The sequence below is a fragment of the Balaenoptera physalus genome (genome assembly GCF_965194825.1).
Source record: "Balaenoptera physalus genome assembly, chromosome: 10".
Lineage (NCBI taxonomy): Eukaryota > Metazoa > Chordata > Mammalia > Artiodactyla > Balaenopteridae > Balaenoptera > Balaenoptera physalus.
The window spans coordinates 114,172,863-114,197,275 of record NC_138889.1 but is presented as its reverse complement, the minus strand read 5'-3'; the positions used below and the strand labels follow the sequence as shown (position 1 = coordinate 114,197,275).

At 55.8% G+C, this 24,413-nt stretch overlaps 2 protein-coding genes across 9 annotated transcripts; one reads left to right on the top strand and one right to left on the bottom strand.

Annotated features, from left to right (window-relative positions):
- The first annotated feature begins 167 nt into the window (after positions 1-167).
- On the top strand, positions 168-15,466 carry PGGHG (protein-glucosylgalactosylhydroxylysine glucosidase). Of its 7 annotated transcripts, XM_082478047.1 has the most exons (15): positions 171-302; positions 2,762-3,045; positions 3,368-3,578; positions 3,655-4,090; positions 4,888-5,007; positions 5,432-5,563; positions 5,788-5,899; positions 6,110-6,182; positions 6,277-6,413; positions 6,555-6,688; positions 6,815-6,910; positions 6,985-7,082; positions 7,157-7,368; positions 7,471-8,186; positions 13,391-15,466. In XM_082478047.1, the coding sequence occupies exons 1-14, from the start codon at positions 229-231 to the stop codon at positions 7,524-7,526; spliced, it is 2,175 nt and encodes a 724-aa protein (XP_082334173.1). In that variant the 5' UTR covers positions 171-228; the 3' UTR covers positions 7,527-8,186; positions 13,391-15,466. The 7 variants fall into 7 exon arrangements, with proteins under 7 accessions (XP_082334177.1, XP_082334172.1, XP_082334174.1 ...); XM_082478051.1 differs by lacking the exon at positions 6,555-6,688 and having other exon boundaries at positions 168-302; positions 6,985-7,007; XM_082478046.1 differs by having other exon boundaries at positions 169-302; positions 6,277-6,688; positions 6,985-7,007.
- Positions 10,771-13,391, bottom strand: IFITM5 (interferon induced transmembrane protein 5). Of its 2 annotated transcripts, XM_082478053.1 has the most exons (3): positions 12,424-13,391; positions 11,846-12,134; positions 10,771-11,240 (listed from the first exon to the last, which is right to left on the bottom strand). In XM_082478053.1, exons 2-3 carry the CDS (start codon positions 12,035-12,037, stop codon positions 11,028-11,030), a joined length of 405 nt encoding a protein of 134 aa, XP_082334179.1. In that variant the 5' UTR covers positions 12,038-12,134; positions 12,424-13,391; the 3' UTR covers positions 10,771-11,027. The 2 variants fall into 2 exon arrangements, with proteins under 2 accessions (XP_082334179.1, XP_082334178.1); XM_082478052.1 differs by lacking the exon at positions 12,424-13,391 and having other exon boundaries at positions 11,846-12,219.
- Positions 15,467-24,413: the final 8,947 nt, after the last annotated feature.

Below are 24,413 nucleotides of genomic sequence, written 5' to 3'. Positions count from 1 at the left end.
AGACCCCACACCCTGGGGACAGGTATGTCTCCGTCCTCCCCACCAGGAGGAGGGGCTCCCCTCCCCTAACCCCACTGCTGCCCCACCCACGTTCCTCTCCTGGGAGCCTCCAGCCCTCCTGCTGCAGGCGCCCCTCAGCAGCAAGGGTGATGATGGGCGCCCCCAGGAATTGAGGGCCTTTACCTGGTGCAGGATGACGCATTTGCTGATCCTGTGCCCACGCACAGTATGGGCACCCATAGCCCACTACTCGGCTCCAGCCGTAGGGGATCAAGCAGGGGCTGCCCCTTGGTTGAAGGTAGGTAGGTCACCATCCGGCCTCAGGAATTTGGGTCTCAGCAGTAGGAGTGAAGCCATCCCTGAGGCTGTGTGGTCCGAGCCCAGAGGTGTCCACTCGCTGTCTGAGGACTTCAGAAACAGGCCGGAAGAGAGTGGGCATGGAGCCCCCGCTCCGGATGGCAGCTGTGATGGCACAGGTCGGGGGCAGCGCCCCGTGCACTGATGATAAATTCTCCCTGGGGTTCGTTTTTGTTGGTTGCTGTTGCGCTGAGCCGGGCATCCTAACAGGTGCTCCTACTCTTCCCTTTGGTCCCCAGCCCATCTCAGTGGGACAGGGTCGTAGCCCCCGTTTCCCGGGTGAGCTCAGGGGAACAGCCTGATGCCGGAAGCTCTGACGTGAGGCTTGGCCTCGATGGGCAGGGCCGGCGACTGACAGCCCCCGAATCCTGAAGTCTTCTCTGCTCAACCCTGCTGGACTTGGCCAGCTTCTGGGACCCCAGTCAGCCCCTTCACTTCCCCAAATTCCCTTCCATGATCCATTCTCAAATCCAGGTATTCATTCCACAGAACAGACCAAAAATCCCTGCCCTCCTGGAGCTGGCATTCTAGGAGGAAGGGAAAGCAGGGGGCTGGGGGGATGGAGCCAATGGTTTCCTCTTACATGTAAGTAGTCTGGGAAAATCTGGTTGTGGACGAGGCATTTGAAAACGGAAGGAAGGGAGGGATCAACCCTAAGGATGTCCTGAAGAAAAGGCAGTGGGATAGCAAGTGTAAAGGCCACAAAGGGGCCTGTCTTGGTTGGCTCGCGCTGCTATAACAAAATACCACACGCCGGGTGGCTTGTCGACAGCGTAAGTGTATTTCTCACGGTTCTGGAGGCTGGGCTGTCCAAGCTTAAGATGCCAGTCAATCTGGTGTCTGGTGAGGCCCCTCTCCCTGCAGGTGGCTGTCTTCTGGCTGTGTCCCCACAGGGTAGAAAGAGGGTGAGCTCTCGGGCCTCTTCTTATAAAGGCAGTAATCCCGTCCTTGACAGCTCTTGACCTAATTATGTCCCAAAGGCCCCACCTCCAAATACCATCACACTGGGGCTTAGAATAAAATGGATGGGTTTGGGGGGGTCACATTCAATCCATAACAGGGAGCGTGCTTGGAATGGTGCAGAAGCAGCAAGGAAGCCAGGGTGGCCGCAGCGGGATGGGGGGCGCGCTGAGGGTGGGGAGGGGGCCCCGGGTGGCTTGTCCCGCCGGTGAGGTGGGCACCACTGCAGGCTTTGAGCACTTGACCACTCCTGGGGTGGACGTGGCTCTGGCTCTGCTGACCAGGGCTGTGGGGCCGGAGCAAGCACGGCCCTAACCCAGGAGGACGGCCTGGACTGAGGGTGGATGGTGAGAGCGGGCACGCCCTGGAAGGGGGACGCGCCGGTGGATGTAGGTGTGGGGACGGCGGGCCTGAGCAACGGGATGGGTGAAGTCACCATGGCCTGTGCTGGGCAGGCCACGGCAAGAGCAGGTTTCAAGGACACGTTGAATCTGAGTGTCTCTGGCTGGGCGAGTGGTCAGGGCACAGTCATTCGGCCCTGGGGCCGGGGCCTGGAGCCTCCAGCGGGGCAGGGGGCAAGCGGGTAGACAGGCTGAGAGAGGAGGCTGGGGAGAGCCAGAAAGTGGGGCGGGGACAAAGGAAGGCGGGGCTCCAGGAGGGGGACCTGCCTCACCTCTCCTGGGGGGACGGGGGTTCAGGGAGAGAGGCAGGGCCCGGCGACAAGAGAGGGGACCCCTAAGCCGAAACCCCGTCCCTCTCAGATCCACCCTTGGATTAGACTCAAGGCAGAGTTGGAGCTGGGCTCCCCGCGGCCGCGCAGGCACGACTGGTCGAGGCGGCCCGGCCCACCCGTCCCGCCCGCCCCGGGGGTGGGGACGTCCCATCCGGCCCGCCCTGCGCGCCCTGGGGCGGGGACCGCGGGGCCTTCCGGTGACAAGGCCGCCGCTGGCTACTTCTCCCTCCGGTCCGGCGCCCACCCACTGGCGCTGAGGGACGCGGCTGGGCTGCAGCGAGCCCCAGGGACGCGGCCGACGGCCCGCCTGCCCCCCAACCCCCAGCTGCTGCCGGCACCCCACCCGCCGGTACCCAGCCGGCCTCCTGGAGGGTGAGGCCCTCCGGCTGAGGCCTCCTCCCTTCCCGCCAGCCCGACGGCTTCGAGGCGGTGCGCCCGGAGGGAGCTGGAAGGGATTGAGGCCCTAAGGTGGGAGTCCGGGGCCTCTGCTGTGTCCCTGGAGATCAGTATTGGGGGCGAGGGTCTCTGAGGGTTGAGGGTGTTTCCTGGGGCGGCTTGAGAGTGGGGATTCTGGACAATCGGGGCTGCCCAGGTGGGTCACGCCCGTCCCTCCACCTGTGGGGGCATTAGCCAGGTTCCAAGGCGAGCTTTGGGTTTACAGAAAAGGGAGGCCCAGACAATGGTAGGGGCCTCTGACTCCCCCCTTTGCAGGCCCCTCCGCCGAGCCAACCTTCCCATGGAGGATGCTGGCAAGGACGCCACCAGATTCACTGCCCGTTCTCTGCCCGTTGACCCCCGGCTCTTGGCCACCGTGACCAATGCCTACTTGGGCACACGCGTGTACCATGAGACACTGCATGTGAGCGGCGTGTACAATGGGGCTCGGGGGGATACGCACCGGGCCATTCTGCCCAGTCCCCTCAATGTCCAGCTGGAGGCCCCTGCAGGATCAGGAGAGCAGCTGACCAACACCTTCGTCCTGGACACTAACACAGGTAGCCACTGCCTGACCTCCCCCTGCCCTCCGCCATCGTTCCAAGCGAGTGGGAGACCCGACAGAGGTCTCATCCGGAGGATGCCGACTCCCAAAGGAAAGGAAGCCCTGAGAGGCCACTTTGTGAGGCCTTCAGCCGGACGGGCCTCCTGGACTTGCAGGAGCTGGCGGCCCCTCTGCAGCTGTCGCTTCCCAGACAGGGCATCTGGGGCTTGGAGGCGACTCCACTCCCCGCCCAGAAAGGCCGGCAGCTTTGGAAATGTCCTCGGCGCCCCGAGTGGGGTGTGCGAATTGCCCCGTCTTCCCCCCCCCCCACCCGCCAGGCTCCTTTCTGCACACCCTGGAGGGCCCCAGCTTCCGGGCCTCCCAGCGCATCTATGCCCACCGCACGCTGCCTCACGTCCTGGCCTGCAGCGTGTCCATCACCCGCTTGGCCACAGGGAGCTGGCCCATCACTGTGCTGCTGCAGTCAGCCTTCTCCCCAGAGAGCCCGGACCTGGACCTGCATCTGGGTCCTGACTTCCAGGGAGCCCGGTGAGGAGGGGGCGGGGGGCCGGCTGGGTGGCCCGAGGAGGGAGCCCGTCCCTGAGACACAGCCGTCCTGTTGCAGGTACCTGTACGGCCACACACTCACCCCCGAGCAGCCTGGGGGGGCACAGCAGGAGGTGCACATGCTGTGGACGCCCGTGCCCCCAGCCTTGACCCTTGGGGAAGGGGAGGAGGATGGGACGTGGGAGTTCCTGACGGTGGTGGGTGGCAGCCAGGCCGAAGCCCAGGCCTGCCTCGCCGACGCCCTGCGGCTGCAGGCCAGGCGCACTCTCTACGCGGCCCACGCGCAGGCCTGGGCCCAGCTCTGGGCAGGCTGTGGCCTGGATGTGGAGGGGCCCCTGCGTCTGCGCCAGGCCCTGCGTGGAGCTCTCTACTACCTGCTCAGTGCCCTGCCCCAGCCCGGGGCCCCAGAATACGTCTGCCACGGCCTCAGCCCAGGGGGCCTCTCCAACGGGAGCCGTGAGGAATGCTACTGGGGCCACGTCTTCTGGGACCAGGTGTGCACCATCCACCCTTAAGGCACGCCTGCTGCAGAGCCGGCTGTACACAGAGCTGCTGCCTCTGCCCTGCGTGGGATGGGGCTGTGGTTGGGGAAGCACAGGGACCGTGGCAGACGGAAGGCTTCCTGGAGGAAGTAGTGTCTTGGCTGAAGGCTGTGTAGGCATTTGGTGAAAACGAGTGATGTGATTCAGGCAAGGGGACCAGAAGGTTCCGAGGCCCAGAACTGAGCAGGTGCACGGCATCTGTCCCGGGCGAGGGGCTGCCCTCACTGCTACGGGAAGAGCGGTTGTAGGGGGTGCTGAGGAGGCTGTGAAGACTTTAACTGGGGAAGGACACGGGCAGCCGCGGGCTCTGGGAAGACCCTGTGGCTGCTGAGTGGAGCGAGGGTGGAGGAAGACGAGGAAGCCAGGACCGGCTGACCGCTGGGCTCGGGAGGGTCTGGGGCGCTGCTGCACTTTTCCTGATGCGGGAGAAGCTGGTGCTGCGCTCCCTTTACAGGAGAGGCTCAGAGAGGCTGAGTTGCTCGCTCTGGGTCGGGCAGCTAGTGAGCAACAGAGCAGGGCCCCCCCCAGGCTGCCCACGCCCAGACTCTGGCCTGAGCCCTGGGCAGACGCAGATGCCCGCCGGGGACCAGGCCCGAGGAGCGTCTGGGCTGGGGATGGGACTGTGGGGTTGGCAGGCAGAGGGCCCAGGACAGACCCAGATGGGGCAGTAGAGGAGGGAGCTGGGTGTGGCCCGTGGGGAGAGAGGAGTGAGAGCGCCAGACAAGGGGGCTCTTCGGCTGTGCTCGCAGGACCTCTGGATGTTCCCCGGCGTCCTGATGTTGCACCCCGAGGCTGCCAGGGCTCTCCTGCAGTACCGCATCCGGACGCTCAGCGGGGCCCTGTACAACGCCCAGAACCTAGGCTACCAGGTGAGGGGGACCGAGCACCTACCCTACGGGGCCCCCCAAAGGGCTGATGTCCCATACTACCCCCCAGCCCCCTCTGTGGGTGGGGCTGGAATGTCCTGGATTCCTAGAGAGGCTCTGTGGCATCCCCCAGCCTGTCCCGTACATGTGGGAACAACAGCCTGACGGGGACCCAGCAGGGGGTCCCCTCACTGCCCTGCCCCAGGGCAAGTACACAGTGGAAATGGGGCAGAAACCACCTGGCCCACAATGAGGCCACACAGAGGGCACTCAGAGCCCGCAGGCCCCCACGAGGGCACCCGGGACAACTGGTGCCCCCGCCTCTGCCCTCCATGGCTGAAGGCTGAGAGCGTCGAGAACCGAGGCGGGCTACCCCCGGGACCCCCGAGAGCGGAGTCAAGTCTACTCCATCCCCCCAACCCCGCAGGGAGCCAAGTTTGCCTGGGAGAGCGCAGGCTCCGGCCTGGAGGTCTGCCCTGAGGCCATTTATGGGACCCAGGAGATCCACATCAACGGGGCCGTGGTGCTGGCCTTCCGTCTGTACTACCACGCCACCCAGGTGATGTGTCACTGTGCCGCCACGTGTGACCCCCCCCACCTAGCAAGGCCACGCCCTCCACGCTGCCGTGACTTCCTGTCTGGGCCGGTCCTGTGGAGCGTCTCAGAGCCAGGCCTTCATTTCTGGGCACTCAGAAGGGTGGGCGTTGGCAAGAAATGCAGTGACCAGTGGGAACTAGAACCACAGGTGCCACGGCCTCTGACGCACCACCTCCTGCTCTTCAGGACTTGCAGCTCTTCCGAGAGGCTGGGGGCTGGGATGTGGTCCGTGCCGTGGCTGAGTTTTGGTGCAGCCGTGTGGAGTGGAGCCCTGAGGAGGAGAAGTTCCACCTGAAGGGTGAGAGCGTGGCCATGGTGGGAGGAGTGTGGATGACGGGGAAGGGGCAGGGGGAGCGGATGGTCACAAGTGGAGGGGCAGGGGGATGGTCCTCCGTTCAGCGTGTGATCACCAGCACCTGACGCTGCCAGGCCCCCACTGGCGACCGGCATCAGGAGCAGGTCCCTAAGACCCTACACTAAATATCACCTTGTACGTTTATGTGCCCAGGAGTCATGCCCCCTGACGAATACCATTCAGGGGTCAACAACTCCGTGTACACCAACGTCCTGGTCCAGAACAGGTCAGACCCAAGAACCCGCCCCACCTCCACCATGCAGGGGGCCAGCCAGGAGTGCTGGGGGCTGCAGCCCACCTCTCCCCATCTCTACTCCTAGCCTGCGCTTTGCTGCTGCCCTGGCGCAGGACCTGGGTCAGCCCGTCCCCAACCAGTGGCTGGTGGTGGCTGATAAGATCAAGGTGCCCTTTGACCCGAAACTGAACTTCCACCCTGAGTTTGACGGGTACCAGCCTGGTGAGTGGGCTTGGAGCTCCTTCAGGGCCCTTCTCCCCTCCCACAGGACCTCGTGTCCGCCCTGGACGCCCCCTTTCCAACAGAGCAGTCCCCGCCCTCCCCACCTTACCCCATCAGCAGCACCGCCCCCCTCACCCCCAGGAGAGGAGGTGAAGCAGGCAGATGTTGTGCTCCTGGGGTACCCCGTCCCCTTCCCCCTGAGTCCTGAAGTTCGCAGGCAAAACCTGGAGATGTATGAGGCTGTGACGTACCCCCACGGCCCTGCCATGACTTGGGTAAGGAAACTGCAGGGTGTGGGGTGGTGGTCCTCACGGCAGCCCCGGCCCTGTCCCACTGGCCTCAGTCTTCCTTCCCCACGCAGTGGGCCTCACCCCAGCGTGACCTCTGACCTCTGTCCCCAGAGCATGTTTGCAGTGGGCTGGATGGAGCTGAAGGACCCCGGGCGGGCGTGGGACCTCCTGGAGAGGAGCTTCGCCAACGTCACGGAGCCCTTCAAGGTCAGCCTGGCCAGAGCCTCGACCTACACGCCGACCACGCCCACCTCCTGCACTGACTGCCTTGCCCCCTGCAGGTGTGGACGGAGAATGCAGACAGGTCGGGTGCCGTGAACTTCCTGACAGGCATGGGGGGCTTCCTGCAGGCGGTGCTCTTTGGGGTCACGGGGTTCAGGTGAGTGCAGTGGCAGGCAGAGGGCAACCGCCTGCCGCCACCCCCCTCCTCACAGAACCTTCCCCTCGCCGCAGGATCACCGAGGCCGGTTTGACCTTCGACCCCATGTGTCCCGCGGGGGTCTCCGGAGTGTGCGTCTCTGGCATCTCCTACCAGGGGAGCAAGCTTGACTTTTCCTTCTCCGAGGGCTCTGTGACAGTTGAGGTCACTGCCCGGGCAGGGCCCTGGGCCCCCCGGCTGGAGGCTGAGCTGTGGCCATCACAGGTTCGGCTCCCCCTGTCCCCAGGTAGGCCGCCACTCCCAGACCCACCCAGGGGTCCAGGGCACGTGACCCCCAAGGTAGCCCCCAGTGCGTGCCCTCAGCCCACAATGCCTCCTCTCCCTGCAGGACACAAGGTCTCCTTTCCCTGCTCAGCTGGCCGGATACAAAGGTCACACCTGTAGGAAGCAGGGGCAGCAAGTTCTGCTCCAAGAGTTTCCTGGGAAGATTTTTTGAAGACATTAAACATCTGCGCAGAGCCCACAGGACCCCCTCTGGGACATCCTTGGGCCCTCCAGCCCCGCCGAGTCCCCCCCACCCTGGCCCAGTCCTGCCCCCTCCCCCAAAACGACCAGGGCTATTGGCTTCAGGGATGTCTCTCAGGTCCTCCCCCCGGCCACTCCCTCTGCAGGTGCCCCCGAAGGCTGCACCCACCCCTCCTCAACGCCCTCCCAGCCTGCCGCCCCCTCCCACCCTCCTCCACATGGCAGCCAGGCTCACGGGTTCCAAGGGAAGTCTGGATTCTGTGGCCTAAGTTCAAGACTCTGCCTCTAGCCTGAGCCCCTCCCCAGCCTAACCCCCCCTGGATGGGCAGCTTTCCTGCACCCTCACACAGCATGTCTGCTCCCGCCCTCCCTCAGTGCCCCTTCCCTAGGACCCCACAGGGTGAGGTGGGGGAATGGCCAACGGTTCTGCGGAGAAGACAGAGGCAGATGCCGGCCTTGATGGGGAGCACGGCAGGATGAGGGGCGTGGGGGAGGCTCAGTCTCCTGTGGGATTACTTGGGACACCGAGTCGCAGCTTCACCACAAAGGAACCTTCTGTGTCACACAAGGGAGCATCAGGTATGGCTGGGTCCAGGTGCTCTTGGGCTGTTGTGAGCACTCAGCATCCTCAGTCCTTGGCTCCTCTGGCCTCTGGGCCACTTCAGTCAAGTTGGATGGTCTCTGTCACATGCCTTTCCGCAGCCAGGAAGGGAGGGGAGTGGGGTGTGGGGCAAGACCCTGCATTTCCTCTGACCGGCCAGAAGGACTGGGGCCAAGTGTGCGTGAGTTCAAGGCCATGGCCCTGGGCCCACTTGTCCTGGGCAGGCTGCCCTCAGCCGAGGCTCTGCCCACTGTGTCCTCCTGGGCTTCAGCCCCTCAGTTGGCAAAGCAGACTTGGGTTTCCCCAGGGTGGGGCGAGATGGTGTCTGCCATGGAAGTCCTGGCGAGGGCCAAGCCTGCTGCACCAGATCTGCCTGAGGAACGGGCAAGCTTTGTCTGCTGTGAGGAGCTGACGAGCTCCCTCCTGAACGTGAGGATTTCGTAAAGGATCAAGTTTCCCTTCCACGCGGCTGGGAAGCAGTCACGTGCTCGTGTAGAGCAAGTAAGCGGTCCCGTCACGTCTGCTGCGCCCCTCCCTCATCTGCAAACCGCTGCTCTCTGTTCTCAGTGGAGAGTTAGCCCGAGTTCTCCAAGAAGCGGACACCAGGCAGGCAAACTGTGATGGACTGAAGCCCCGTGAGGGAGAGAGGGAGGGGGGTGGCTGCAGGGAGTGTGGCCGAGCTGCAGACCAGCTCCCTGAGGGCCTGTGGCCTCAGAATGGATCCAGCGACTTGGTGGGGCTCCCCCAGGGGCCCACAGGCTCTCGCTCAACCGGTGGCAGTGCCGCAAAGGCCCAGGCAGGTCTGCTGAAGCGGAGCATGGTGGCCAGGGGCTGTCCCCATGAAGCAGACACTTGCCTTTGCAACCCTGGAGCCAGACGTGGGCACAGGCATCAGGTGGGGGTGGTAGGTGGCCCTTCACCCACAGGACTGACGTAGCGTGATACCTGCCGCGTGTGTGTGCCGTGTGTGTGTGTGTGTGTGCGCGTGTGTGCACACCCACCTGTGCCTGTGGAGGGGCAACCCTCCAAGGGGCCGTGACAGGGTGGCAGCATGTGTGTGCTGGCCTGGCTGGTCCGGCCCATGACAGCCAATTGCCTGAACCTGACCAGGGTCCTTCAACCTGCCCAGGAGACGGGCTGGAAGGGTTGCTGGTGACCTTCCTCTGTGCCTGGCTTGACTGCATATTCTCTGTCCTCAGCAACTGGGCATGGGCTGGACAATGTCTGCTCCCCTCACCAAATGTGGAGACCAGAAGACCATCCCCTGCTTGGAGACACGTACCCGGCTACACACAGGCTGACCCCTGCTCCCAGCCTCTGTGTCCAGTATGGGTTGGTCCCTTCCTGGGCCAAACCTGGAGCTCAGTGTTGGAACGCCGTCTCCATGGTAGTCCGAGTGCTGGCCTTGCCCTTAGTCCGGTGTAGGACCAGTGCCCAGGAAGGGGCGGTGCTGCATCTCCAGGCCAGTCCCCGGCCAGCACCACCTCTGCCTCAGGGGCTGGCTCAGAGCAGCGCACACTCAGCACGGGGCTGGGGCACCGCCGGCCTGCAGCCGGCACTCATTTCTGCGGGCACGCTTTGGAGACAGCTGGACCAACCACTGGCTGTCACAGGAGGGGGGCCACTCTGGGGGCTCCAAGTACAGCAGCTAGACAGAGGCCCACGCCCCCAGCCCAGGCAGGGTGGGCAGGCAAAGGGAGGGAAGGGACCACGGGGAGGGTACTCGGAGCCCTGAGCCACCCTGTGGTTAAGGCCCCTGCAATTAGCCTGCCCTGTCATCGGCCCGGCCACCGCAAGGCCCAGGGGCCCCACCCCCAGCCACACAGGGCGTGCGTGTGTCTCTGGCAGTCCCCGCTCTGCCAGGCTCTGCCGGGGCTGCTGGGGGGTTACGTAAGGGAGGTAAACTGACGCGGGGCGCTCGGAAAATGCCCTCGCCCCCCCCCCCCGTCTCCCTCTCTGTACGATCGTGCGTGTGCGGAGAGTGCGCCTGTGCACGTGGGTGTGATGGACGTGTGCACGGACGACGGTGTGACCGTGTCTGTGTCCAGCCCCACCGATCCAGGAAGGAGGAAACCCACTGCTGGGACAGAGATTGATCAGAATTCAAGGGACGCAGGGTCACAGGAACAGAGTGACCCAAAGAAGGAGGTCAGCACAGGCCCAGCCACGGACAGGAACGTGCAGAACAAGGGCAAGTCTCACTGGCCAGGGACTCCGCTTAACACGTGTGCACACACGCTGACCCGGGGATGGGCAGACACGTGGACGCGGAGACGCACCACACGCGTTCTGAACGACAGGCCGCTAAACCACAGCGCGGCAGAGATCAAAGCCCGACTTCCCAAACTGCATTCGAAAATACTCGGGCCCCTCCACCCAGAAGCCGCAGGCTGCCCAGTGCCTGAGCAAAGGGGACAGTCGGGGCACCAAGCCGACAGGGCGGGGCGTCCACCATGGACGCTGGGGGCAGTCCAGGGGGATTTGGCTGCAGTGGTCCCTAGGGTAGCTCCCCTCGGGAAGATGTCCTCCCCCACCCCAGCCAGCAACAGTCCTGGAAGGCACTTTCTGGAGCCAGGCGCTTTTAATTGTGAAACTGAGGCTGAGCCTGGTGACTGGGGAGGGAGGAGCTGGCCCGGGGGCATCGAGGTGAGGGTAAGGCCCTGGGGTCCCCGTGGAGGATCTTCAGGGTCAGTGTTAGGTGCCCAGGCCGGGGCTGGAGGGTGGGCCTCAAGCCCGTAGGCAAGTCAGGGTTCCGGGTGATGAGGGTGGAGCCCCCGGGGTTGGGGTCCCTGGGTCAGGGGGGGACAGGGCCCAGCCTGTCAGTCATAGTCTGAGTCGTCGAACTTGGTGCTGAAGAAGGCGGCGGAGCCCTTGGCCAGCCGGGACAGGTGCAGGGCGCCGGTCACCACCAGCGCCAGCAGCAGCAGAGGCGGCACCAGAGCCCACACCGCGGCCAGGATGTTGTAGCACTTGGCTTTGGAGCCGAGCCGCCGGGCTGCTTCCAGATCTCCGGTTACCTTCTGGTCTCGGGCCTGCGGACCAGCAGCAGGGCCAGCTCTCTACACGTGCTTGGGGCCAGGGTGGGGCCTGCCACCCGGTCCCAGGCAGCCGCTGGGTCCACACCTTGGAGGACCCGAGCTGGACCCAAAATCTGGATGGAGGGGTGTGGCCTGAGGGGGTATTGCCTGAGCTCCACCCACTCCCTTCACCGTCCCCAGCTGGGCACATGGGCTTGGCCCGCCCAGGGGGCCTTGGGTCATGAGGGGCTCAGCCTAAGGTGGGGCTGAAAGGAGACCCTGCAACCTCCCACTCCAGCTATGGACCCAGTGGCCCTCCCAGGCCAGCATCAGCCTCCAAGGACCTCCGAGGGTAGGGGGTCCTCAGCGGTGCTGAGAGCGTTTGATGGAAGAGACCCCCTTGGGTAAGGCCCCATCGACCCTGGGCTCTTTGGGACAAACCAGACCCCCCGTTCGTTTTTATGAACGGCACCCCAGCCTCAGTGGAGAAGCCCTCATGAGGGAGGGGCTCCCACCACCGTCAGGCTGACGGACGGCCCCGTGGAGACTCCTGCACCCCGACTTGATAAGCAGCCCCCATGAAACGCTCTTGGGCCCCCTCGGAGCGCCCCAAGGCCCACCTTGATGGAGTAGGCCAGCGCCAGGAAGCCGAGGCAGCACGGGTTCAGGTAGAGGGTGCTGAACACCGACCAGATCAAGTGGTCTCGAGGTGGGGGTCGCGGCGCCCCCAGCGTGAGGGCCGTGTGGGCGGTGCCGTCGGCCTTGCGGGGCGTCGGGGCCCGGGGGTCCTCGCGGGGGTACGACGTGTCCATGGGTTCCAGCGCCGTCGCCTCGCTCGGACTTCTGCTTCGAGGGTGGGCGCCCCGGTCGCTTATAGCCCCCGCCGCCGCCCGGCTGACCGGCCCGCCGCTAAATTTAACGACAAATGACAGCCCGGAGCTGAGCGATCGGGCCCGCCCGCCCCGCCGCCCCGCCGCCCCGCCGCCCCGCCGCCCCGCCGCCCCGCCGCCCCGCCGCCCCGCCGCCCCGCCGCCCCGCCTGCGCGAGCCCACCCCCCACCCCCCGCTGAGTCCCCCTCCCCCACAGAAAGCCCCGCCCCCGCGGAGAAGCACTGCCCCGTGGAGGCTGGGGGCCCGTGCGGTGGCCGCGGTCGCCCCCCAGAGCCCCCGCCCCCGCGGACGAAAGCAGGCGGACGCACCAGCTCAGGGCCGTGGTGGGTGGGCCGCTGCCTCGGCTTGAGGGCAGGGCTAGGGCTGCTGAAACCACAGCTCCTCTGTCCCCAGAACTGCCCGCATCACCTGGTCACCGGTGCCTACCCTGCCGGGTGCTCAGGAGAGAACAGCGGGGAAGGGAGAGAGCCGGGGGGTGGCTGTTAGGGGACCAGCTGGGACCCGGACGTTACTGTGCCGGTGCTACAGCGAGCTCTCCGGGGCCTGCTCTGGGGACCGCCCGCCTCCCTCCCAAGCTGGCGGCTGCTTCTCAGGCTGCGTGGCTGCTTGCTTCTCCCTCCTGAATCCAGAGCTGCGGGGCGTGGAGGGCGGGGCTGAGCTTCTGTCTGCACCCTGGTCTCATCTCCCTCCAGAGGGCCCAGCAGCCTCGGCTAAAAATGCCATCTATGTGCCCGTCAGTCACATTTATGTCAAAGGGCCAGACTGCCGTGTCCGCGGAGGAGGGCTCCCGGGATCTCCAGCCTAACTCCTCAACAGGAAAGCTCAGGCTCTCCCAAACCTTCTGTCTGAGTTGGGCCTCCCATAGCAAAGTACCTAGACTAGTGGCTCATAAATAATAGAAATTTATTTCTCACATTTCTGGAGGCTGAAGGTCTGAGATCAGGGTGCCAGCGTGGATGGGTTCTGGTGAGACCCGCTTCCTGGTTGCAGAGGGCCGACTTCTCAGGGCTCCTCACTGGTGGAAGGAGCTGGGGAGCTCTATGGGGTCCCTTTTATAAGAGCACTAATCCTACCATGAGGGGTCCACCCTCATGACCTGACCACCTCCTAATACCGTCACTTTAGAATTTCAATAGGAAATGGGGGGGACACAAGCATTCAGTCCACTGCACCCTCTGTCCGGTCTCTGCGGGCACAGGTGGTGGCCACTCCACCCGTCCGACTGCTCAGGCCAAGAGCCTTGGCTTACGCCCGCGCCCTCTGCCCCTCACACAGGATCCATTTGGTCCCGCCTTCCAGAATGTGCAGAATCTCACCCCCACTGTGACCTCTGAGGCCAAGCCACCCTCACCTTCTCCTGGGTTAGCGTGGCCCCCTCCTCGGCCTTCTCACTGCTCCAGCCGGAGTGAGCCTGTTACAACAGAAAACAAGTTGTGCCCCCTGCTCCCCCCGAGGGCCCCCACCTCACGCCAGATCCAGAGTCGCTGCAGTGGCTCAGGAGGCCCTGCAGGGTTACTCCAGGCCACGCTCCTGGACTCTGAGAGGGACGCTGAATAGGGAGGCTCTTTGTGTCAAGCCCTGAAGAAGGGAGGAAGAGGAACAGGATGGGGGCAGTAGAAGCTGAGCTGCAGTAAGGCCCAGCGAAGACCTGAGCTGAGCCCTCAGGAGCTCTGGAGCTTGGAGGACACCTGAGAGATGCCCGAAGCAGGGCGGCATTCTACTCACCCTCAGCTGCCAGCTCTGCTAGGCCCAGTGGGTTACTGTGTGTTGGGGCCCCTTCTCCGAGAGACCTAGGCCGTGGTCACCGTGACCGCATCGGGGCAAGAGTGCTGCGTGTGGCCATTTACCGTAACATTGGGCAAGAGGGGACCCAGTGTGGAGCGCCCCTCCCTCCTCCTGCGGACCAGAGTCAAGTGGCCCTGCCTGTGACCCAGGCATGAGAAACAAAGGGGCGTCCAGAGATCTTAGATCAATGGCACCTTTTTGTGTCACCTGAAGGAAGCTTTGGGAAACAGAACTTCTGAACCCACAGAGCCCAGAGCAGCAGGGCTGGAGAGCATGAAGGCACCAGTGGCACAGGAAGTGACGAGAGGCAGAGCTGCCCAGTCCTGCCCTGGGGCCCTGGACCCACGTATTCTACCCACAGCCGCACGGCACCTCATAACGGCCTTTGACCTGAGGGCTAACTGGAGGCAGGAGGGGTGCCCACCCTCTGCTCGGTCCAGTGGGGTGGTAAGGCGTGGGACGTGACTGGCAGACCTGAGCCTGTGTTCGCATCACGGGGGATGACATACGATGTGGACTTCTGTGCAGGGTCAGCGCTCCGAGTTCCTGAGGGGTGCAGCTGAGATCTGGGAGCGGTGCTGGCAACCACGCCCAGGCACATGCTTCCCCTCTGGCGACAAGGGTCCAATGAGAGTAACTTGCTTGCAGCTCTGCCCCTCACCCCGGTGTTCAGGCCACCCCTGAGTGGGCTGGAGTGCAGGCCCCGTCCTGCGGCCAGCCATCTCCCTCACACTGAACTGACCAATGGAGAACCGGGCTGGGAATTCTTCCTTCCCCATCATCTGGTCCCAAGGGGATCCCCCTGCAGCCCCAGGTGTGAGCAAAGAGACAGGCCTTGGGAAGCAGTGGTGGATGACACAGGGTCAGGACAACCTGCTTGTTTGACCTGGAATGTTCCACGTCCATCCTTGAATGCATTGCTGCTGGACTAAACTGTCAACTGAAAGACAAACACACAATGCAAGAACTGTGAGGTGAGTTTTATTAACGGTGTCACTGAGGACTGTAGCCTGGGAAGCAGCCTCTTGGTACCTCTGAGAAACTGTAACAGGAAGAACAGAACTGGCACCACCTCCCCCCCCCCCATCCTTCGGCCCATGTAGTCCATCACTTTCGTCCCCACACGCCAAGAGTTAAACAGTAGAGAAATGTTGTTTGTTCCCAAATAGACCATTAAGTTCCCTGAAGAACATTCCCATCCCACGGTCCTGGGTTACTTATGGCCATTACTTGTTGTAGATAAGTTTGCTTTCAGCCTGGACACCTTGCAAATAAGCAGAGATAAGGGTGTAAAGTAAAAATAACTGCTAAGAACTTGAAGATTTGCAGGAGCCTTGTGATGCAGCCTGCGTGAGCAGCAGAAGAACAAAGAAATGCTACGCTTCCTTGAAGGCCAGGTGGCTCCGAGACGTCTGCAGTCTGCCTTCACCCTCTAATCTCAAATCTTCCTGCTTCCCCTTTTCCCTTCGCACAAAAGAAGACCAAATTCTACCCCGAATTAAGACGGTTCTTTAGGAACCATCTTCTTGGTTTGCTGGCCTCTGAATAAAGTCACTATTTCTCCCCTATCACCTTGTCTCTTGACTCACTGGCCTGTCGTGCGGGAGCAGTACGAGCTTGGACTCTGGACTCGGTAACAGAACTGCTCCAAAGAGGTAGGGGAGAAGCCAGTGTACGTATGATTTTAGCTAGGAAATGTGTGCAGTGAAGCACACATCTCGGTAAAAGGTTCCTGGTAGTCACGAGGATCAGACATCTCAGTTAATGATTTTAGTGCTCTTCTATGTGAGAAAATGCAAGAAATTGGGCTCATTAAAATTTCTTCTTGGGACTTCCCTGGCAGTCCAGTGGTTAAGACTTCACCTTCCAACGCAGGGGGGCGCGGGTTTGATCCCTGGTCGGGGAGCTGAGATCCCACATGCCTCAGGGCCAAAAAAACCAAAACATAAAACAGAAGCAATATTATAACAAATTCAATAAAGACTTTAAAAATGGTCCACATCAAAAAAAAGTCTTAAAAAAACCCAATTTCTTCTTGAGATTACTCTAAGGGGCCTGGTTTTCCAGAGCACAGAGAGCCTTGTCCTGTCCTTCGTCCTGTCCTTCGTCCTGTTCTTCGTCCTGAACTGCCCTCAGGGTACACTGTCGGTCAGAGACTACAGCGGCTAATGGCCTGATCCTCGTAGAACTGGATGGCGGGCAACAGTACTTGTTTTACAATTTGCCCCTTTTGGTCATAAATTTCACCAAGGTTTGGGAGGCATGTCATGACCATCTGCTCCATGGTGCCCAGAGGGCTCCATGTGCTATTTTTTTTTTTTTTATAAATTTATTTATTTATTTGTATTTTTATCTTATACATTTATTTATATTTATTTATTTTTGGCTGCTTTGCATCTTCGTTGCTGCGCACGGGCTTTCTCTAGTTGCGGCAAGTGGGGGCTACGCTTTGATGCGGTGCACGGGCTCTCATTGCGGTGGCTTCTCTTGTTGCCGAGCACGGGTTCTAGGTGTGTGGGCTTCATTAGTTGCAGCACGCAGGCTCAGTAGTTGTGGCTCACAGGCTTAGTTGCTCCGCGGCATGTGGGATCTTCCCGGGCCAGGGCTCGAACCCGTGTCGCCTGCATTGGCAGGCGGATTCTTAACCACTGCACCACCAGGGAAGTCCCGCTCCATGTGCTATTGCTGGACCAGGTCCTGCCAGAGGCGGCCGCGAAGCCTCTGCACCCCCTGTCACTCTAGTCTGCTACAGTCCAGAAAGTGACTCTCCCATGTTACTTCTTCCCATATCTAGAGTTACACTATTACGATCGTTGTAACCTCATATAGAACTATATATTTGGTCGACCATTTCAAGTTGCTTAGTTATTATTTTTTCTTTTTTATACAATTTTCAATTTTTTTTTAAAATTTATTTGTTTATTTATTTATTTATGGCTGTGTTGGGTCTTCATTTCTGTGCGAGGGCTTTCTCTAGTTGCGGTGAGCAGGGGCCACTCTTCATCGCGGTGCGCGGGCCTCTCACTATCGCGGCCTCTCTTGTTGCGAAGCACAGGCTCCAGACGCGCAAGCTCAGTAATTGTGGCTCACAGGGCCTAGTTGCTCCACGGCATGTGGGATCTTCCCAGACCAGGGCTCGAACCCGTGTCCCCTGCATTGGCAGGCAGACTCTCAACCACTGCGCCACCCGGGAAGCCCAGTTATTATTTTTGTTGGAAGCTCACTTACACATTGGTCAATACAAGAAACAACAATCTTGTAGAACAGGCAGAAAACAAGTACTATAGCTAGTAGCATTAATAAAGTCGTAAGTAAGAAGTTAGGCCAAGAATTTCCATTAGGTGTGGCCGAGTATACTCCCAGTCGGCTGACAGTTTGTTCTGAACCAATCGCTATCTTTAGGGGTAATGATATATTGGCATTGTTCATAAGACAGTCAGCCCAATTTCCTAGTGTTATTAGGCTGATTATCCTCAGTATGATTTAATTGTTCCCAGCATAAGGGGACCCTTAAACTTAAATGACTGTAACCTGGTAAATCTACCCCATAACTGAGGAAGGGTCCCTCCTAGTAAGCAGGTGATTATGGTTTTTGACTGAAATTTAGCTCATTGCTCTGATTGAACTTGAGTAACTTTTAAAGAAAATTCATATTTCTGGCCAGGGTCAGAGCAAGTATGATTAATTAGCCAAGTGAGGGGATCCCACCTAGTAATATCGATAGTGGCCTGAACAGAACTATAATTTTTTTCTTCTAGAATAAATCTCCTAAGGACCATTCAGTCCGAACCTTGGGAGAAATCCACCAAGATAACCAGATGTACTGAATGTAGTTAATTGACCATCAACCCAACAACTGGATTGATTTTAGAACTCTGCATAGGATTGTGCCCATGATAGAAAAACATTCGATTCATATGCAAAAGTTCAAGAAGTTAAGAAAACACTATAAATGATCATACGGGTCAGGTCTGGCATCTTGGGCCAGCTGTCTACTTCTGACGTCATCTTCTTGTCCCCGCGTGGGCACGGTTTCTCTTCTGATTGAGCATCGTTTTAGGGTGAGTTTGAGATCAGCAGTCCTCTATAGACCAGTCAGTCTGGTGCAAGGGCCCTTTGTAAATGGGAAATATGAATCCAAGAACTAATTCCCTTCAGTTTTGCTGTGTGTGAGCTAGTTAAGGGCACCCGGGGCTTCCCTGGTGGTGCAGTGATTGAGAATCCGCCTGCCAACGCAGGGGACACGGGTTCGAGCCCTGGTCTGGGAGGATCCCGCATGCCGCGGAGCAACTAGGCCCGTGAGCCACAACTACTGAGCCTGCGCGTCTGGAGCCTGTGCTCCGCAACAAGAGAGGCCGCGATAGTGAGAGGCCCGCGCACCGCGATGAAGAGTGGCCCCCGCTCGCCGCAACTAGAGAAAGCCCTCGCACAGAAACGAAGACCCAGCACAGCCAAAAATAAATTATTTTAAAAAAAAAAAAGCATTAACCTAACATTTATTTTTTTAAAAAAAGGAGCACCCGATGAGGGTCCTTCTACCTGGGTTGGAGAGAATCCTTTAAATTATGTCTTGACCGGCAAGGGAATCCTGGAAACGGGAAGTCACGGCTGCCGTGGCTTCCCGCCTCGTGGCGTCTCAGAGTTCTCCGTGAAGAGTGTGGCTCACGTCACCTATCAAGCAAACCCCAAACCTCCTCAGTGCAACACCGTTCCCTCCACCTTCCTTGCTCAGAGTCACAGTGAAGCGGCGCCTGGCTCCAGAGGCCTGGCCAGGTCGGGGAATGGAGCTCTGGCCCAAAGGCTGTGCAGGGGTGCGATGTCTTGAACCTTAAGGTAGTTTATTCTGATTTCTGCCTGAAGGCTCTTTCATCAGCCACCTGCCAAAGGAGTAGTGCACAAAGGAGACTGTCTCAGAGCCCCATGGAAAAGGCTATACCAGGATGTTTCCCTAGCAATACCTGAAGATTCTTCTGTGTAGAAACAAGAGACCTGAAGTGATCTCAAAAGCCGTGTGGACGAAAGGCTCTTGGTGCTCCAGCCAGGCATCAGGGTCGTGCCTCTGAGGTGGGAGAGCCAACTTCAGGACACTGGTCCACAAGAAACCTCCCAGCTCCACGTAATACCAAACAGTGAAAATCTCTCAGAGATCTCCATCTCAACATCAAGACCCAGCTTCACTCAACGACCAGCAAGCTACAGTGCTGGACACCCTATGCCAAACAACTAGCAAGACAGGAACACAGCCCCATCCATTAGCAGAGAGGCTGCCTAAAATCATAATAAGGCCACAGACACCCCAAAATACACCACCAGACGTGGACGTGCCCACCAGAAAGACAAGATCCAGCCTCATCCACCAGAACTCAGGCACTAGTTCCCTCCACCAGGAAGCCTACACAACCCACTGAACCAACCTTAGCCACTGGGGACAGATACCAAAAACAACAGGAACTACAAACCTGCAGCCTGTGAAAAGGAGACCCCAAACACAGTAAGATAAGCAAAATGAGACGACAGAAAAACACACAGCAGATGAAGGAGCAGGGTCAAAACACTCCAGATTTAACAAATGAAGAGGAAATAGGTAGTCTACCTGAAAAAGAATTCAGAATAATGATAGTAAGGATGATCCAAAATCTTGGAAATAGAATAGACAAAATGCAAGAAACATTTAACAAGGACGTAGAAGAACTAAAGAGGAACCAAGCAATGATGAAAAACACAATAAATGAAATTAAAAATACTCTAGATGGGATCAATAGCAGAATAACTGAGGCAGAAGAAAGGATAAGTGACCTGGAAGATAAAATGGTGGAAATAACTACTGCAGAGCAGGCTAAAGAAAAAAGAATGAAAAGAACTGAGGACAGTCTCAGAGACCTCAGGGACAACATTAAACGCACCAACATTCGAATTATAGGAGTCCCAGAAGAAGAAGAGAAAAAGAAAGGGACTGAGAAAATATTTGAAGAGATTATAGTTGAAAACTTCCCTAATATGGGAAAGGAAATAGTTAATCAAGTCCTGGAAGCACAGAGAGTCCCATACAGGATAAACCCAAGGAGAAACATGCCAAGACACATATTAATCAAACTGTCAAAAATTAAATATAAGGAAAACATATTAAAGGAAGCAAGGGAAAAACAGCAAATAACACATAAGGGAATACCCATAAGGTTAACATCTGATCTTTCAGCAGAAACTCTGCAAGCCAGAAGGGAGTGGCAGAATATACTTACAGTGATGAAGGAAAAGAACCTACAACCAAAGTTACTCTACCCAGCAAGGATCTCATTCAGATTTGATGGAGAATTTAATACCTTTACAGACAAGCAAAAGCTGAGAGAGTTCAGCACCACCAAACCAGCTTTACAACAAATGCTAAGGGAACTTCTCTAGGCAAGAAACACAAGAGAAGGAAAACACCTACAATAACAAACCCAAAACATTTAAGAAAATGGGAATAGGAACATACGTATCGATAATTACCTTAAATGTAAATGGATTAAATGCTCCCACCAAAAGACACAGACTGGCTGAATGGATACAAAAACAAGACCCGTTTATATGCTGTCTACAAGAAACCCACTTCAGACCTAGAGACACATACAGACTGAAAGTGAGGGGATGGAAAAAGATATTCTATGCAAATGGAAATCAAAAGAAAGCTGGAGTAGCAATTCTCATATCAGACAAAATAGACTTTAAAATAAAGACTATTACAAGAGACAAAGAAGGACACTATATAATGATCAAGGGATCGATCCAAGAGGAAGGTATAACAATTGTAAATATTTATGCACCCAACATAGGAGCACCTCAATACATAAGGCAAATGCTAACAGCCATAAAAGGGGAAATCGACAGCAACACAATCATAGTAGGGGACTTTCACATGCCACTTTCACCGATGGACAGAGCATCCAAAATGAAAATAAATAAGGAAACACAAGCTTTAAATGATACATTAAACAAGATGGACTTAATTGATATTTATAGGACATTCCACCCAAAAACAACAGAATACACATTTTTCTCAAGTGCTCATGGAACATTCTCCAGGATAGATCATATCTTGGGTCACAAATCAAGCCTTGGTAAATTTAAGAAAATTGAAATCGTATCAAGTATCTTTTCCGACCACAACGCTATGAGACTAGATATCAATTACAGGAAAAGATCTGTAAAAAATACAAACACATGGAGGCTACACAATACACTGCTTAATAACGAAGTGATCACTGAAGAAATCAAAGGGGAAATCAAAAAATACCTAGAAACAAATGACAATGGAGATACGACGACCCAAAACCTATGGGACGCAGCAAAAGCAGTGCTAAGAGGGAAGTTTATAGCAATACAAGCCTACCTCAAGAAACAGGAAACATCTCGAATAAACAACCTAACCTTGCACCTAAAGCAATTAGAGAAAGAAGAACAAAAAAACCCCAAAGCCAGCAGAAGGAAAGAAATTATAAAGATCAGGTCAGAAATAAATGAAAAAGAAATGAAGGAAACAATAGCAAAAATCAATGAAACTAAAAGCTGGTTCTTTGAGAAGATAAACAAAATTGATAAACCATTAGCCAGACTCATCAAGAGAAAAAGGGAAAAGACTCAAATCAATAGAATTAGAAATGAAAAAGGAGAAGTAACCACTGACACTGCAGAAATACAAAAGATCATGAGAGATTACTACAAGCAAAAAGAGTCATGTACCAAAATGTTCATTGCAGCTCTATTTACAATAGCCAGGACATGGAAGCAACCTAAATGTCCATCGACAGATGAATGGATAAAGAAGATGTGGCACATATATACAATGGAATATTACTCAGCCATAAAAAGAAATGAAATGGAGGTATTTGTAATGAGGTGGATGGAGTTAGAGTCAGTCATACAGAGTGAAGTAAGTCAGAAAGAGAAAAACAAATACAGTATGCTAACACATCTATACAGAATCTAAGGAAAAAAAAAAAAAAAAGCCATGAAGAACCTAGTGGCAAGATGGGAATAAAGACACAGACCTACTAGAGAATGGACTTGAGGATATGGGGAGGGGGTGGGGTGAGATGTGACAGGGTAAGAGAGTGTCATGGACATATATACACTACCAAATGTAAAATAGATAGCTAGTGGGAAGCAGCCACATAGCACAGGGAGATCAGCTTGGTGCTTTGTGACCACCTAGAGGGGTGGGATGGGGAGGGTGGGAGGGAGGGAGATGCAAGAGGGAAGAGATATGGGAACATATTGTATGTGTATAACTGATTCACTTTGTTATAAAGCAGAAGCTAACACACCATTGTAAGGCAATTATACTTCAATAAAGATGTTAAAAAAAAAAAATTATGTCTTTTCCAGTATGTATAATCTCCTGGTTGCAGGTCATGGGGCATCTGATGTTCATCCAAAGATAGATTACTGTGATAAGCTTCAGAAACAAGCTTAGAATGTCCTTTTAACAATTTAATTAAACCTTATGGTAATGCAACACAGTAACACGGAGCCATCGAGGCAGTGAGTCTCAGGCAGTAAACACAAAACCTCAAAGACAACTAACAACACTAGAACTTAATATCCACTGAAACATAATTTTTTTCTCTCTAAAATTACCCTCATTTCTACAAAATATAGCCAAATTAAGACTAATTTGTTTACAAAATAAGCCTGGTTTCAATAAACATGACCTGATTATTTACATAAGTGTAATTGATCACATAGGCTCTTTTAAATTGGCCTTGCAGGAACTTCTTTTTTTTTAATTTTTTATTTATTTTTGGCTGCGTTGGGTCTTCGTTGCTGTGTGCAGGCTTTCTCTAGTTGTGGCAAGCAGGGGCTACTCTTCGTTGCGGTGCATGGGCTTCTCATTGCGGTGGCTTCTCTTGTTGCAGAGAACAGGCTTCTGTAGTTGTGGCACGTGGGCTCAGTAGTTGTGGCCCACGGGCTTAGTTGCTCCGCAGCATGTGGGATCTTCCCGGACCAAGGATCGAACCCGTGTCCCCTGCACTGGCAGGTGGATTCTTAACCACCGTGCCAGCAGGGACGTCCCTGCTGGAACTTTTTATAAGGAATCTCACACTGAACTTTAAAAGTCCTCTCAAGGCCAGGAAAATCACACCAAACAGTTGCCATCAGATTCTGCCTGTAATACGTACAGATTGGGTTAGATTCTTCTCTTCTCAAGGTCGCCCAAAATATCTTGAGATTCCTGTACCTGCCAGGAGGTGGCCTTCCTTATTCACCTGATAAGGCTGCTAGGAACCCTGTAAACAAGGTACCAGGTTGTTTTTCCAAGGGACTTCAGGCTCCATGAAGTTCACCTTAGTTCTTTAAAGCTGTCTGGTCATATCTGATTCTGTGCATATTGTCAAATATGACATTTCAAAGCCAGGTTAATACAACCAGTGTTCCCAATTGTGTCTTGTTATAAGGAGAACATATTCTTACTGAACTTATACAAATAACTATATTGCCATGAAAATAAGAATACTCACTAGGAGTTTCCAAACTCTGGAGGGATCAGGTAGAGAGAAAAGATAAATGATTCAATTCTGCTTACAAAGGTATAATTTACCAAATGGCCATAAGTCATAGTAACCTTAAGAAGAAAGGTTTCCTTAGATCTGGAAAACAAAGATTAAAAACCAGTAATATCAATGGAACAGGATAGAAAGCCCAGAGATAAACCCACGCACATATGGTCAACTTATCTTTGATAAAGGAGGCAAGCATATACCGTGGAGAAAAGACAGCCTCTTCAATAAGTGGTGCTGGGAAAACTGGACAGGTACATGTACAAGTATGAAATTAGAACACTCCCTAACACCATACACAAAAATAAACTCAAAATGGATTAAAGACCTAAATGTAAGACCAGACACTATCAAACTCTTAGAGGAAAACACAGACAGAACACTCTATGACATAAATCACAGCAAGATCCTTTTTGACCCAGCTCCTAGAGAAATGGAAATAAAAACAAAAATAAACAAATGGGACCTAATGAAACTTAAAAGCTTTTGCACAGCAAAGGAAACCATAAACAAGACCAAAAGACAACCCTCAGAATGGGAGAAAATATTTGCAAACGAAGCAACTGACAAAGGATTAATCTCCAAAATTTACAAGCAGCTCATGCGGCTCAATAACAAAAAAACAAACAACCCAATCCAAAAATGGGCAGAAGACCTAAATAGACATTTCTCCAAAGAAGATATACAGATTGCCAACAGACACATGAAAGAATGCTCAACATCATTAATCATTAGAGAAATGCAAATCAAAACTACAAGGAGATATCATCTCACACTGGTCAGAATGGCCATCATTAAAAAATCTAGAAACAATAAATGCTGGAGAGGGTGTGGAGAAAAGGGAACCCTCTTGCACTGTTGGTGGGAATGTAAATTGATACAGCCACTATGGAGAACAGTATGGAGGCTCCTTAAAAAACTATAAATAGAACTACCATACGACCCAGCAATCCCACTACTGGGCATATACCCTGAGA